This window comes from Pantherophis guttatus, chromosome 12 (genome assembly GCF_059756535.1).
Source record: "Pantherophis guttatus breed Tessera chromosome 12, ASM5975653v1, whole genome shotgun sequence".
NCBI lineage: Eukaryota > Metazoa > Chordata > Lepidosauria > Squamata > Colubridae > Pantherophis > Pantherophis guttatus.
The window spans coordinates 9,906,684-9,923,075 of record NC_142074.1 but is presented as its reverse complement, the minus strand read 5'-3'; the positions used below and the strand labels follow the sequence as shown (position 1 = coordinate 9,923,075).

Here is a 16,392-nt window from a genome sequence, read left to right as displayed (position 1 = left end):
GAAACAATGTAAACACATTTTCATGTTCAGATAGTGAAAGAAGGAACAGAAATCACACATACTGGACCGAACCTTGATCTCCATTTAGTCAAGTGTTGACTAAATTGCATATCGGAATTGTATAAAGAAGTTGTTTCAGTAAATGTGAATTGTATCCTAACAATTCACATTCACATCCTAACAAACAGACAAGATGAGACACACTTTCAACCATCTATGGGCACAATCCAGCCAAAATCTGACTCCCACGTTTCTAAAAACTGGGTGTAATGGAACTATTAAAATGAGAGTGCTGGTAAATGCCTGATGTCCTAACCTCCAAGGAAATAAATTTGGTCTAGTGGTTAAGCTACCTTGCTAGAAACCAGGAAACTGAGTTCCGGTGCCACTTTAGACATGAAAGCTACCTGGGCGACTTTAGGCTAATTATCAGGAGGTGGTGAGTTCTAGTCCCACCTTAGGCACCAAAGCCAGCTGGGTGAATTTGGGCCAATCACCAGGAGGTGGTGAGTTCTAGTCCCACTTTAAGCCTGAAAGCTGATTGGATGATTTTGGGTCAGTGCACAGGGATGTTGTTGTGAGGAAGACAGGGAGAAAAAGATATCTTGGGTATGCTTGCCACTTTGAATTATTTATATAAATATATTTATATAAAAAAAATAAAGGCGGGGTAAAAACATATCTTAAAAAACATAAAGATTAACTTAAAGATTTGCAAGATCCATGGCCTTTTCAGAGCAACATTTCCTGCAGAAAAATCAGTGGGATATAAAATCCCTATTACAATGTAAAAGGTGAAGCATAAATGTATCCTTTATGTTAAAAAACAAATCTGTTTTCGCCAACCTCCTTGTTGGTGTAAGTCTAGTCGCTGATCCTGAAATTTAATTTATTTTGCCTCTGGGAGGCCTACTCGGATCCCACCATGTAGGGTTCCTGTCAGTGTTATTAGCATGGTAGGAGGCTTTAATTGGTTGAATGATTGATTATTCCATTAAAACTTTACAGTGATTAATCAATAGGGGGCAATTTGGTCTGGATGTTTGTGAATTAAGGGCCCTCCTGTTTTACTTTGGAGGCCATTCTTCTTTGTTACTTAAAAGGGAACAAGCTAAAATGTTTTAAAGACAATCTTCCCTTCAAAAAAAAGAAGCATTGCCCACTTTTTAGGTTGCCCATTATCTGAAAGAGAGGTGAATAAAGTTGCAGCCCGGAGCACGTTATATTTTTGGTTTAAACCAGGGGTGAAATCCAGCAGGTTCTGACAGGTTCCGGTAGCGGAAATTTTGAGCAGTATGGAGAACTGGCAAATACCACCTCTGACTGGCGCCAGAGTGGGGAGGGAATGGAGATTTTGCAATATCCTTCCCTTGGAGTGTGGTGGGAATGGAGGTTTTGCAGTATCCTTCCCCTGTCACACCCACCAAGCCACACCATGCCCATCAAGCCACGCCTACAGAACCGGTAGTAAAAAAAAATTGGATTTCACCACTGGTTTAAATCGATCAAGTTGCTGCATTAAAACTTCTTGCGATGGGGCTGAGTCGGTGAATCCAATATTTTAATCAGTGAAAGCAAATGTTTAGTTGATTAACCAGCTGATTAAAGCTTAATGCATGCAATGTTAAATATAAAGTAAACAACCCTAAATAAGCTTCACAGCACAATTCAGCTTCATTTCCCAGTAATTATCAGGTTTTTTAAAACTTTAAACTGTCAGAAAACTATGTTCAGATACAGCTGTAAACCACAAGCTAAAAAAACAACATCTGTTAGTTTCAAGAGGCAGTTTCTAGGAACTTTCTCTTCCTCATCAAAAAGGGGATCACAATTACGCTTTCTCATTTACATGAGCAAAAACTCATATGCATACCCCTTTGTTGTTAGATGTTTCTACAAAACCTGTTATCGGGTGCAGTTTTTTTTTTTTAACAAGGCAGCTCAATTGCAATGCAAATGAAAAGTGATAATGATATTTAAGACGCTGACAGTTGTAGCTTTCTCTGGGGTTCATTTGGATTTTAGGGATCATAAGCAGCAACATTAATTGAAATTGAGAAATATCATTTGATATGTCAGAACGGAACAGAATAGTCCAACCAGAATAGTCCTCTTCTAGACCAACCTCCTGCTCAGGCAGGAAACCGTATACCATTTCAGACAAATGGTTGTCCAATCTCTTCTTAAAAAACCTCCAGTGTTGAAGCATCCACAACTTCTGGAGGCAAGTCGTTCCACTGGTGAATTGTTCTCGCTGTCAGGAAATTTCTCCTTAGTTTTAGGTTGCTTCTCTCCTTGATTAGTTTCCATCCATTGCTTCTTGTTCTATCTTCAGGTGCTTTGGAGAACAGGTTGACCTCCTCTTCTTTGTGGCAGCTCCTCAAATATTGGAACACTGCTATCATGGCACCCCTAGTCCTTCTTTTCTTTAAACTAGGTAAAAGTAAAGGTTCCCCTTGCACATATGTGCTAGTCGTTCCCAACTCTAGAGAGTGGTGCTCATCTCCGTTTCAAAGCCGAAGAGCCAGAGCTGTCCGAAGACGTCTCTGTGGTCATGGGGCCGGCATGACTAAATGCCAAAGGGGCATAGAATGCTGTTACCTTCCCACCAAAGGTGGTCCCTATTTTTCTACTTGCATTTTTTACCTGCTTTTGAACTGCTAGGTTGGCAGAAGCTGGGACACGTAACGGGAGCTCACCCCATTATGCGGCACTAAGGATTCGAACCACTGAACTGCCAACCTTTCGATCGACAAGCTCAGTGTTTTAGCCTCTGAGCCACCACATCCCTTTTTTTCTTTAAACTAGACATACTCAATTTCAGCAACAGTTCTTTATATGTTTTAGCCTCCAGTCCCCTAATCATCTTGTTTGCTCTTCTCTGCACTCTTTCTAGAGTCCCCACATCTTTTTTACATTGTGGTGACCAAAACTACATGCAGTATTCCAAGTGTGGCCTTACCAAGACATTATAAAGTGGTATTAACACTTCATGATCTTGATTCTATCCCTCTGTTTATACAGCCTAAGACTGTGTTGGCTTTTTTGGCAGCTGCAGCACACGGCTGGCTCATATTTAAACGGTTGTCCACTAGGACTCCAAGATCCCTCATGTCATTAAATTAAATTAAATAAATAAATGTCTTTTCAGAACTGCATTAATATAATGCACTGTACAGCTAGTCCTCAACTTACAATCATTCATTTAGTGACCATTTGAAGTTGCAACAGCACTGAAAAAAAGTGATTTACAACTGGTCTTTGCACTTACGACTATAGTAATATCCCCATGTTCACATGATAAAAATATAGGTGCTTGACAACTGCTATGCTTTTACAATGCTTGCAGTGTCCTGTGAGTTTCTGACAAGCAAAATCAGTGGGGGAAAAGTCAGATTTGCTTAATGACCACATGATTCACTTAACAACTGCAATGATTTGCTTAACAACCAGGGCAAAAAAGCTTGTAAAATTGGGTGCAACTACTTTGGTGAGTACTGTTGTGGTGCGGTGCTTAGAATGCAGTATTGCAGGTAACTTTGTCCACTGCCAGGAGTTCGATCCTGGCTGGCTCAAGGAACTCAGCCTTCCATCCTTCCGAGGTCAGTAAAATGAGGATCCAGACTGTTTGGGGGCAATATGCTGACTCTGTAAACCGCTTAGGGCACTATGAAGTGGTCTAAGTGCGATTCTGCTTAGCAACAGAAATTCAGATCCCAATTATGGTTGAAAATAAAGGATTACCTGCAATCAAATACAGGACAGCACTAACCTTAAGCATGGACTTTATTTGAAGTAACATGGACAGGACTGGAAATTTACTCTTTTTAAAAATGCATCCTATATTAGTCATTTCTGTTAGCAGAATGTACCATCTTTATAATTCGAAACTTGAGGAAATGAATGCGGCATCAGCATACCTTGCCTGTTTCCTGACACAGAATGATTTCATTTTTTCTGGATTTCTATCTTGGTTATGTCAGCAAGTTTGCTGTTGACTTGTAAGGCCCTTTCCCTTCACCTGCTGCACTAACGTAATGCAATGTTTGCTGTACTAACATATGAAGCGTTGCTAGGCTCTGCTTCACTCTTGGCTGGTTGTTGCTTGGCTAGAAGGAAGACACTTGTCTGCAGGTACAGTGATTTATTTGTGTAAAAAGGGGAAATACAGAAGATAAAAGCGTTCTTGCCATTCCTTTCCGTGAACACAGTAACAGAATAACAGAGTTGGAAGGCACCTTGGAGGTCATCTAGTCCAACCCCCTGCTCAACAGAAGACTCTATACTACTTCAGACAAATGGCTGTCCAGTCTCTTCTTAAAAGTCTCCAGGGATGGAGCACCCAGAACTTCTAAAGGCAAGCCATTCCACTGATTCTGTTAGGAAATTTCTCCTTCGTTCTAGGTTGCTTCTCTCCTTGATGAGTTTCCACCCATTGCTTCTTGTCCTGCCCTCAGGTGCTTTAGAGAATAGCTTGACTCCCTCTTCTTTGTGGCAGCCCCTGAGATATTGGAACACTGCTAACATGCCTTCCCTAGTCCTAACAGTAAAGACAATTAACCAGCTTGCCTTCAGAAATTGTGGGCGCTCCATCACTGGAGTTTTTTAAGAAGAGACTGGACAGTCACTTGTCTGAGATGCTATAGGTCAATGATGGCTAACCTTTGTGCTATTGCGTGCCAAAAGCGGGGGTCGCGCAGGGGGGGGTCGCGTGGGGGGGTCGCGTGCGTACCCACACCCATAATTCTATGCGCCCCGCCCCCTGTGCATGTGCATGCGACCCCCCCGCACTCATCCCGCTTTTGGCACGCGATGGCATGGTGGGCCCATTTTTTGCCCTCCCCAGGCTCCAGAGGCTTTCTAGGAGCCTGGGGAGGGTGAAAATGGCTTTCCCCACCCCCCTTGAGGCCCTCCGGAGGCCAGAAATGCCCCGTTTGCCAACTTCCGGTGGGCCAGGAAGGCCTGTTTTTCTCTCTCTCCAGGCTTCAGAGCCTTTCTAGGAGCCTGGAGAGGGCGAAAACGACCCTCTGGAGGCAGGAAACAGACTGTTTTCCTACTTCTGGTAGGCCCAGAAGCCCCGAAAATTAGCTGAGCTTGCATGCCCACTGATATGGCTCCGCATGCCACCTGTGCAGTGGTGGGTTCCTCCCGGTTCGGCCCAGTTCGGCCGAGCCGGTAGCGGTGACGATATGACGTCACCGAACCGGTTGTCTCCCCCCGCCCTCCCACCCCCACCCCCCCACATTATTCTTACCTTTTATTTGGTCCCACCCCCAATCTATTGCTGCCTCCTGAGTCCCAGCTGATGACTAGAGGGAAAAAAACTGTTTAAACTCTTGCCGCGGGGCTTCAAAGGGCCGCCCTACAGCTGATCAGTGTTAAAAGCAAACAAATGAGTCGGGTCGTAAGTGTGAGGAGTGGTCGTAAGTGCGAGGACCTTCCAGAAATGACTCTGACCATCTAGCCACGCCCACCTAGTCACATGACCTCCAAGCCACACCCACAAAATAAGCCACGCCCACAGAACCGGTAGTAAAAAAAATTAGAACCCACCCCTGCACTGTGGCATGCGTGCCATAGCTTTGCCATCACGGGTATAGGCTCTCCTGCTTGAGCAGGAGGCTGGACTAGAAGACCTCAAAGGCCCCTTCCAGCTCCTGTTCCATTCCGTTCCGTTCCATTCCATTCCATTCCAGTCCATTCATTCCATTCCCTAAACATCCCAATTCCAGCAACGCTTCTTCATATGTTTTAGCCTCTAATTATCTTTGTTGCTGTTTTCTGCAGTTTTTCTATTCTCAACATCTTTTCTAGACTGTGGTGACCAAAACTGGATGCTGTATTCCAAGTGTGAATACTATATTAGAATATACAACATCACTCGTTAAACATTCTCTTGTACACAATAACTGTGCGACAGAAACTCTGCAGAAATTATTTCAGCAAATATCACCTCAATCTTTTTTCTGACTTCTGAGGAAACAAATCCACTTTTCATCACCCATATCTTTCCTAAACTTGTTCCAGAGCCATCCTGCCCTGAATACTAAAATGCGATAGTTAGCTAAGTTGGGAGAGAAATATTTGCCTCAATAACTTTCCGGTAGGAATAACCATTTTGCTCCCCAAGGTTTCATTTGCACATATTTTATCCTGACTTCTGAATTTGGTGAACATTAATCCAGAAATTCATTTTGAATGCATTGAAAGAAAGATAAGGGAAAAGGCACCCGTGTGAGCAGGCCTGATTTTACAACCATTTTTACGGTGGCCGTTAAGTGAAACACATGATTGTTAAGTGAACAATTTATGACTTCATGAAGTCATAAATGCAATGTTATTGTCCCAAATGAGCATTTTTTGCTGAAAATCAGCAAAAAACCATCACGACTCGCATTCATATGAATCTGAGATACCATAACCAGCTATAAATGTGATCTGGCTGCCAAGCTCCTGACAACTGGTCATGTGACCATAGGGAGGGGGCACAGCACATTTTACAATGGCCGGCAGTGCTTTACAGGCCATAAAGCATCCTTTCCAGGCCGTTGTTTATTTATTTATTTATTTATTTTTCAAATTTCTCCTTTCGGACTCAGGGTGGCGAACAGCCAAAATAAAACATTTGTACACAAAAGTTAAAATAGGTTTAAAATAATTAAATAAGGTTTGGCCCAAAATTTAAAACATTTCAATTAAAATCAGTATCAAAATTTTAAAAACCAACCATAAAATTCAGGACGGCCCGGCTAACTGAAAGAAATAGGTTTTAAGGGCCCGATGAAAAGTCCGGAGGTCGGAGATCACTTGTATCTCTGGGGGTAGATTGTTCCAAAGGGTAGGTGCCACCACAGAGAAGGCCCTCCTCCTGGGGGTCGCCAGCCGACATTGTCTGGCTGACAGCAGGTGGGGTGGGCCAATCCCATTGGGAGAAGATAGTTCCTCAGGTAACCTGTAACCACACCATGGTTGCTACATGTCTATGGAGATTCTCAGTCATCCTGGTCATGGTTGTCCCAAAAGTGCTTTCTTTGTTTTTCCAAAAGGGAACTGGACTTTCTGGTTTTGCTTCTCATCCAAGAAGCTTCTTCAGCTCTGACTTTCCCACCATCCAGTCAGAGCTGAAGAAGCTTCTTGGATGAGAAGCGAAATGTCTTCAAGGAAAAAACAGAAAGTCCAGTTGGCTCCTGAAGAAAAAAAAAACACCTCTGGGACATGGTGGCTACAGTTCCTTGGCCATGGAACCTGGCATGGTTGAGGGAATGATGGACCAAATCTTGTAAATTTAAAACAAGACCTAATTTTGAGGGAAAAAATGTAAGTTGTATGACTCAGACATGCTGTGGTTCTTCTCTCTCTCTCTCCATTTCTCTCTCATCATCTATTTATCTTTCTATCTATCCATCCATCCCTCCATATCCATCTCACTCTCATCTATCTATTTATCTATCTATCTAATCTTCTATTTACCTATCATCCATCCATCCATCCACCCACCCACCCATCCAACCAACCAACCAACCATATTTCTCTCTCTCATCATCTATTTTTTTATCTACCCCCTCCCTCCATCCATCTCTCACTCTCATCTATCTATCTATCTATCTATCTATCTATCTATCTATCTATCTATCTATCTATCTAATCTTCTATCTACCTATCATCCATCCAACCATCCATCCATCCAACCATATTTCTCTCTCTCATCATCTATTTTTCTATCTACCCCTCCAACCCTCCATCCATCTCTCACTCTCATCTATCTATCTATCTATCTATCTATCTATCTATCTATCTAATCGTCTATCTACCTATCATCCATCCATCCAACCATATTTCTCTCTTTCATCACCTATTTTTTTATCTACCCCTCCAACCCTCCATCCATCTCTCACTCTCGTCTGTCTGTCTGTCTGTCTGTCTGTCTGTCTGTCTGTCTGTCTGTCTATCTATCTATCTATCTATCTATCTATCTATCTATCTATCTATCTATCTATCTATTTTATTGCTTTTAACCTTGTAAGCCTCGTGGCGAGATGTGCGGCAAATAAATCTAATAAATACATAAATAAGAACCAATAAACACATAAAATCTCTTCTGTTGCTGCTCTTCCCCTTTCACACTATGAGACTGTTAACAGGTAGTCCTCAACTTACAGCAGTTCATTTAGTGATCGTCCAAAGTTACAGCGCCACTGAAAAAAAGTGACTTTTGATGGTTTTTCATAGTTACGACCTTTGCAGCAACCCCATGATCAAAATTCAGATGCTTGGCAACTGGTTCATACTTATGACCGTTTCTGTGTCCAAAGGTTGTGTGATCCACTTTTTTGACCTTCTAACAAGGCAAGTCAATGGGGAAGCCAGATTCACTTAATAACCGGGTTACTAACTTATGAACTACAATGATTCACTTAACAACCGAGGCAAGAAAGGTCGTAATATGTCTCAGTTAACAATATAAATTTTGGGCTCTGTTGTGGTACTAAATCGAGGATTAGCTGTATGTCCTCAAGAGGTATTTATTCCACTGCATGGAGCCATCATAGATATATTTTTCTTTTCCAAGAGAGAAAGAAAAAAAAGTCTTCTCAAAGTTAACTTAAGTTCAGACATGAAAGTACAAAAACAGAATGTTCTACTGCCGTTCCATTATGATTTCACATATATATTTGAATTCTGGAAGCTGATTAATTTTTATCACCGTGATAAATATTGATTCTGAAGAGTTCTTGCTTGGTTTGTTCTGCTCCTTTTCTCAAAAGGAGACAACTGAACCTACATTAATTTAAGAAGCATTAAGAATTCACTTTGGATCCTTCATTTTAATTACTTAAACCAACACAGTTCTCTAAGGTATTTCTTCCCTTAATAACTTCTGACTTGTGCAATATATGAAAAGTAAAATTAACGCTAAATATTTTATAATCCATACATAAGGATCTCTCTCCACCAAAACATTTGCTAAAGTACATTTTTATATAAATTAAATTCATAACATTAGTCACTGCTGGTTAATTTATGCATTATTGTAGTGAGATGGAAAACTGTGTCATCCAACAATTCCCTTTTAGGTTGCCATGCTATCTGCATTTTTGTTATCTACAATGTCATTAACTGCAGTAGATATAGAATGTACGGTTGTACGTATGTGCTTTTATATCAATAATTTTTAGAGAACAATACCGATTATCAATCTTGTACATGTGCTTAATTGCCCAGGGAAATGAAAGATTCTGACTTCATATGATTGTCTTCTTCTTACTTCTTTTATTTCCCGCCTCAGTGAAAATGAGCCAATACTGAAGCTATATTTACACCCAGACAAAATTTTATATTTTAACATTCATTCATTCAGAGTAGGTGCTACCCAACTCAGAGTTGATTTCCTCCGGGTCCCGTCAGCTAAACAATGCCGGCTGGCGCGCCCGCAGGGGAGGACCTTCTCTGTGGCTGCCCCAGCTCTCTGGAACCAGTTACCTCCTGAGGTCCGGACCATCCCCACCCTATTGGCCTTCTGAAAAGCGGTGAAGACCTGGCTTGTCCGGCAGGCCTGGGGCCACTGATCTCGCTCTTGCAATCAAGTGAGATCTGGCCATGAATGGTGTGAATAGGTTTTAATGTTTTAATTTTTAAATGTTTTTATAATGGTTTTTAAATGTGTTGTAAGGCGCCCTAGTCTTCGGAGAAAGGCGGCATATAAATTGAAATAATTAAATTAAATTAAACTCCTGAATCAAGCTGGATGCTAGATAGCTCACAATACAAAGCAAAATATTTTGCACTATTATTCTGTGAAAGGATTAGCCACTGACATCACTGTTGCCCTGGGAACTCTCAGTTAGGGTTTCCTTTCATGTCCCCAGCTGGAGTGAAGGACAAGAGCTCAACCCCACCCCAAGGCAATGCTTGGGTCTCAAACATGGGCTTGCTAATCGCCTGCCCAGCCTCCCAACCACTCAAGCCGCCATGGTCTACAAGGCAACATTAAAAATATGACAAATAAACAGGTAGCAGATCCAAATCAATGAGTAAAACATATATCAAAAACAAAAAAACTTTATATATAAAAAAAGAGTAAAACATATACCAATGACAGAGAATATTTATAGCTCAGGGTTGAAATGAGGGGTCCTTGGTGCTCTCTGAGCTTGCTTGTTTTCTTGCAGATGTTTCATTACCCAACTAGGTAACATCATCAGGGCTAGTACTACACATCAGCTATCAGAGAACATTAAGGACCCCTCACTCACATATACACCAAACAGGGCCTACAATCACTCTATCTCATCGTTTGGGAGAAGAGTCAGGTTTTTAAGGTCCTCTGAAACACCATCCAAGTGGGAACCACCTGGATTCCAAGGAAATCTTCAATCTCAGGAACTTTGAGAGAGTCAGAGAAATTTTGCTAGTGCAGATGAGAAAGTAAATTTCTTTTGCAGTTCCTTTTATTTTTTATATCCAGAATCAGACTATTAAACTTTCCCTGAAAGTTGACCCCCTTAGCAACACACATATCTGGAGGAAAATACTCTACTTTTAGAGGAACGTGGTGGCTCAGTGGCTAAGTTGCTGAGCTTGTCGATCGAAAGGTCGGCAGCTCAGCGGTTCGAATCCCTAGTGCTATGTAACGGGGTGAGCTCTTATTACTTGTCCCAGCTTCTGCCAACCTAGCAGTTCGAAAGCAGGTAAAAAATGCAAGTAGAAAAATAGGGAACACCTTTGGTGGGAAGGTAACAGCGTTCCGTGAGCCTTTGGCATTTAGTCATGCCGGCCACATGACCACGGAGACGTCTTCGGACAGCGCTGGCCCTTTGGCTTTGAAATGGAGATGAGCACCGTCCCCTAGAGTCAGGAACGACTAAGACATATGTGCGAGGGGAACCTTTACCTTTTTACTCTCCTTTATCCAAAAGTAAACTGTTTAATGCATTTGAGATGGATCAGAGCCAAGAAACCTTACCGGATGAGCAGTCAGAGCCTGTCCATTTTGGGTCACAACTACAGAGTCCTGTCTCCAGGACAAACGTGCCATGGCCGGAACATTGTTCTTGACAGATGGGAAGTGATGTTTCACAGTTGACTCCACCCCAGCCCATGGAACAGTGGCATTCTCCCTGGACACAGACTCCGTGACCAGAACACATAGGGTCTAAGCAGTCCTCTGGAAGATAAAATAGGGAAGCAAGGACATGAAATAGCCAACAGAAATCAAGTAAAAATATTCTTACGTTTTCAAGGATAAGATTGAAGGCAAACACACCCTTCCTTTGAAGCTTCAGATTGTCAAACTGTAAAGCAAACTACGTTACAATTAAGGGACAAAGGAAGGTTTAGCAGGGTCCAGACCTTCTGTATATATATAATTTTATATTTATTTATTTAGTCATGTTTATGTAGTGTATATTGGAGTTGGTGACTCTTTGACAGCTGTATGCAACAAAATTTCATTTTAAAGTATGCTGATTAGTGTACATTCAAAGTGACAATAAATTCTATTCTATTCTATTCTATTCTATTCTATTCTACTCTACTCTACTCTACTCTACTCTACTCTACTCTACTCTACTCTACTCTACTCTACTTTACTCTACTCTATTCTTCAGTGTTTAGTAGGGTCCAGACATTCAGTCAGAACTTTCATAGCATTAACTCTCACCAACCCCACCCAGTTGGGTGGATCTGAAGGAATTACAACAGCTTCTAAGATTGCTGATGTCTTTTACCCAACAGATTAATCTGTGTAAAGTTTTTGCTATCAGTAGAAACACGGTAATTCTTCAGCTAGAAAATTACTTTCTCCGTTGCTGGAAACCATACCAAGAGGAATTTTAACACTCATACAGTTTTGGAATTAACATGTTTAATTCCAAATAAGTAATGGCTCCATATTAGCTATATTCATCTCATGGTGAGATGGACAGCAAATAAATTTAATATATAAATTAAATTAAATAAACAAATATTGCTTTTATTTTTATCTGCTAATTCATTTTTCAAACGTTTTTTGTATCCTATGTAAGTGGAGTGAATGTTTAACTTTCTTTCCTTTAAGAACAAGAAAAAAAGGAAGGCAGTAAAAGTCACGATTGAACAGGATGTTGGATTTTATCAGCGGGCAGAAGTTTCCAGCAAGAATCATTCCACATTCAGAATAGCACGTTTGGGAGGTACAAGCAATCCTTGACTTACAACAGTTTATTTGGTGGCCATCCAAAGTTACAACGGCACTGCAAAAAGTGACTTATGACCATTTTTCACACTTACGACCATTGTAGCATTCCCGTGGTCATGTGATCAAAATTTGGATACTTGACAACTTGCACGTAATTACGATGGTTGCAGTGTCCCGGGGTCATGTGATTACTTTTTGTGACTTTCTGATGAGCAAAATCAATGGGGAAGCCAGATTCACTGAACAGTGTTACTAACTTAATAAGTGCAGTGATTCACTTAACCACTGAGGCAGGAAAGGTCACTAAATGGGGCAAGACTCACTTAACAAATTCTCGCTTAGCAACATAAATTTTGGGCTCAATTGTGGTCTTAGGTCAAGGACTATCTGTAGAATTCAAGGCCCAAGGGCCAGATTCAACCGAGGGGGGGGCTTAGATCTGGCCTGAGGGGCCGCCCTGGTGAAGGACTGGCCCGCGGTGCCTCTGCCAGTGAAAACGGAGCATGGGAAGGCCGCAGGTGGCCCTTGCAAGCTCTATTTTCACTGGTAGAGAGCTCAGGCCACCACAGATGCCCTCGACATGAGTGATGTTGAGCTGGCCACACCCAATCTGGCCACGCCCCCCCTGGCCCCCCCGAGGTCAAACACAACCCTGATGTGGCCCTCAATGAAATCAAGTGACACCCCCGCTATAGAACATCCCATGAGAAAGCCTTTTGCACACCCCTTTTGGCCCTCAGTGCGATGGCTTTTTAAGTACTGATCCTTTTCACACTTTTATAAGTAGTTTTTGTTCCAAGAACAAAAAAGAGACCAACCTTCTTCACATATCTCTCCTTTATAACCTGGGACGCAAATGCAGATTCCCATGATACATGTGCCATGACCAAAGCAGGTGGGGTCGATGCACTGCTCCTCTGGGACATCACATTCTGCTCCCTTCCACCCATTGCGACAAACACAGTGACCCTGTTCGTATTCCCCGTTTCCGCTGCATAAAACTGGGCAGGAATCTGTGGAAGGAAGATGCAACTCGGCGTTAATCATCTGCCTCAGATCATGTCCTCCTCCAAGAAGCTTCTGCAGTTCTAACGTTCACAGAGAAGCGAAACATTTTCAAAGGAAAAAAAAATAAACCACCACATCTCCTTTTTAGGCGACGTTTTGACGAAGTCTCATTCGTCATCTTCAGGCTGGTGTCTTCGGCTTCGTGCTTCTAGGAGGAACTGCAATTGCCCCTAGAAGCACGAAGCCGAAGACACCAGCCTGAAAATGACGAATGAGACTTTGTCGAAACATCGCCAAGACACTTCCAATTTTACGCGGGAGAAAACCTGAATAACCAAAGACCTACATACAAACACCTGCAAAAACCTCAGAAAACACACACACACACACACACATATATGATATATAAATATACGTAAGTATTGAATACATGAACAGTGTGGTATCTGGGTATTGCTAGTTTTGACACAAAATAATATTGATAGTTACATTAATCATATCATGTTTCCCTGAAAATAAGACCCTGTCTTATATTTTTTTGAACCCCGAAATAAGCAGTTGGCCTTATTTTCGAGGAGGTCTTATTATTTTTGGGCGCATGGTGCAAGACGGGGCTCCTCGTGCCATCTTACCTGATTTCCAGCTCTGTCTCCCTAACCCTAACCAGAGGAAATGGTGGGGACTGGCTGCGCATACATTTAAATATTTTTGGGGAGGGCTTATTTTAGCGCATGCGCTCAAAAGCCCGATTGGGCTTATTATCCGGGGATGTCTCATTTTTGGGGAAACAGAGTACTCACATAATTATAATAATATTATAGATATTAAAATTAAAGTTATTAACATGTTAGTATTTGCTTCACCATGTATATAATCCTTCATCATTTAATTATTCAATATGTTAATAACAAAATGTTAATAACACAATACTAATAACCATAGTAATATTATTTAAGTATACATAATAAAATCATCTTCCAACTTCTAATCTTTACATCTGCATATTAATTTTAAAATATTATGCATAATAATATTTTACCCCTTTCTAGTTTCTACCTCTATTCTAATTCTTAATAGATATAAATCTTATATTCGGAGGTAATTCTATTCCTATCCAGGGATGATGGATCATCTCCAGAGACATGTAGGAATGTTTGTGTATTTGGGTGAGTGTGTTCAGTTTCAGAGCCGTACCTCGTGCACAATCAGGACCAAGGAATCCTGGGAAACAGTGGCAGTGGCCAGAAATGCATTCTCCGTTCCCATTGCAGTTAGTAGAACAGTCATCCATGACTTCTGTTCACAGAAAGACCAAAACAAAACAAAACAAAAACAAACAAGAAATGCATACTGGGTGTGAAAGCTACCTTCCCAAACAAGGCATAGCACACCATACAATCATTTGGCAGGCGATGGCAACGACTAATCCCATTCCTAGTACTCTGGACCATTGTAAATTAAGGCAGGGATCCCCCAACCTGTGGGCTGGAGCCCACTACAAAACAGTGGGCTGTTCGCAACTAGGCTGCAGGAATGGTGGGTGCCCCACTTTTTTTTAAAAAAAAATTGATTTATATGCTGCCCTTCTCCGGAGACTCAGGGCGGCTTACAATGCGTTAAGCAATAGCCTTCATATTTTTGTATATTTATACAAAGTCAGCTTATTGCCCCCATAATCTGGGTCCTCATTTTACCTACCTTAGAAAGGATGGAAGGCTGAGTCAACCTTGAGCCTGGTGAGATTTGAACTTACAGTAATTGCAGGCAGCAGATATAAGTGGATGTTAATAACAGTGCTTTAGTCTGCAGAACCACCAGAGCTCACTTGTGCGAGAGGCAGGTGCATGGGAGAGTGGCGGGCACATAAGCTCACAATTTCACTTGTGTGAGCGGGGGGGACACATACTCGTAGCTCCACTCACACAAATGAAGCTGTTCACATGCATGCATGCGCACCTGCGGGCTGTGATCCACTACCAGGCCGGGCCTATTCGCAACTACGCCGCATGAGTGGCGGGAGCACCCAGCCCAATTCACTCAAGCAGCGGGCACCTGCCCCTCACACAAAAGCATCCCCTCTTCCCTCTCTGACCAACCCAGAAATGTTGGGGAATGCTGAATTAAGGTATCTCTCCAACAATGGATAAATATATTGTCTCAACGTATAATCAGGGATGGGCTGCTGGGGGTTCGTGAGAACCTCTAGCTAAGATTCTGTGCAGTTCAGAGAACCCCTAAATCCAACTTCTGGCTGGCCCCGCCCACCCGTCCCCTCCCAGGAGTCCCCACACAGCCCATTTTGGATGCAGGTAAGTGCAAGGTGCAGAAGGAGGCTCGGGGATGGTGAAAAACGGGCCTACCGGAAGTTCGGGAAGGCCGGAAATGGGCCCATTTTTGGCCTCCAGAGGGCCTCCGGAATCTGGGGAGGTCATGTTTGCCCTCCTGGAGGTTCAAAAAAAGCCTCCAGAGCCCAGGGAGGGCAAAAATGCCCCTCCCACTGTGGTGCAGGAGGCTGACTAGGCCACGCCCACCATGGCCACGCCCACCCAGCAACCAGGAAGAGAGCCCCTTGCTAAAATTTTCGAAGCCCACCCCTGCATATAATGGCTTGGTTGTCTCAGCCATTAACTTTTGCAGTTCTAATTCTAACCTAACTTCGGTCCTCACTCCATATTTAAGAGGTCCCTAAAGGGACAGGCATAAGTGCCTGGTGTGCGTATCGCCCATGTCACATTTTGATTTTCTTATTTTCTTTGTTCAAAAAGACCCGCAGGCCTTGAGTTTGATACCCTGAATTAGTCCAATGAATTTCAGATTAATTTCAGAGGTTAAGATTGGAAATTTGCCTTTCAAAGATCTAGTATCTACCTCACTGAGCACTCCCACCTTTCCAAAAAGCCAACGAAACCCATCCATGCACTTTCTAATGATATCACTACAATGACTACAGTTGCAAATCTCCAGATGTTTGGGAAGCCAGCTTGGTTCACTACAGTGGTTCAGGTAGAGCATGCAACATTATTGGGGTCTTTTACAAGCCAGAATCATAAACCAGGATTTCTTGGATAATGAATTCTGCTTGGCTTGGGAGCCACCGTCCATGATTCTCAGATACAGCTGAAATTTTAAGCATCCTTGTTCATGGAAAGCGCAGATAATCGAGAATTGAAGCTTCACATTTCATCTGAACATATTCTGCTGTCTTTGCA

General features: G+C 42.3%; 1 protein-coding gene across 7 annotated transcripts in view; it reads right to left on the bottom strand.

Annotated features, from left to right (window-relative positions):
* TENM1 (teneurin transmembrane protein 1) overlaps nt 1–16,392 on the bottom strand; it is a 1,253,741-nt gene that overhangs the window by 127,611 nt on the left and 1,109,738 nt on the right. For all 7 annotated transcript variants that reach the window (XM_060692076.2, XM_060692082.2, XM_060692081.2 and 4 more), the window contains 3 exons: nt 14,378–14,479; nt 12,994–13,188; nt 10,964–11,164 (listed from right to left, as the gene is read on the bottom strand). In XM_060692076.2, the coding sequence (XP_060548059.1) occupies nt 10,964–11,164; nt 12,994–13,188; nt 14,378–14,479 (498 nt within the window). The remainder of the gene's footprint in view (nt 1–10,963; nt 11,165–12,993; nt 13,189–14,377; nt 14,480–16,392) is intronic.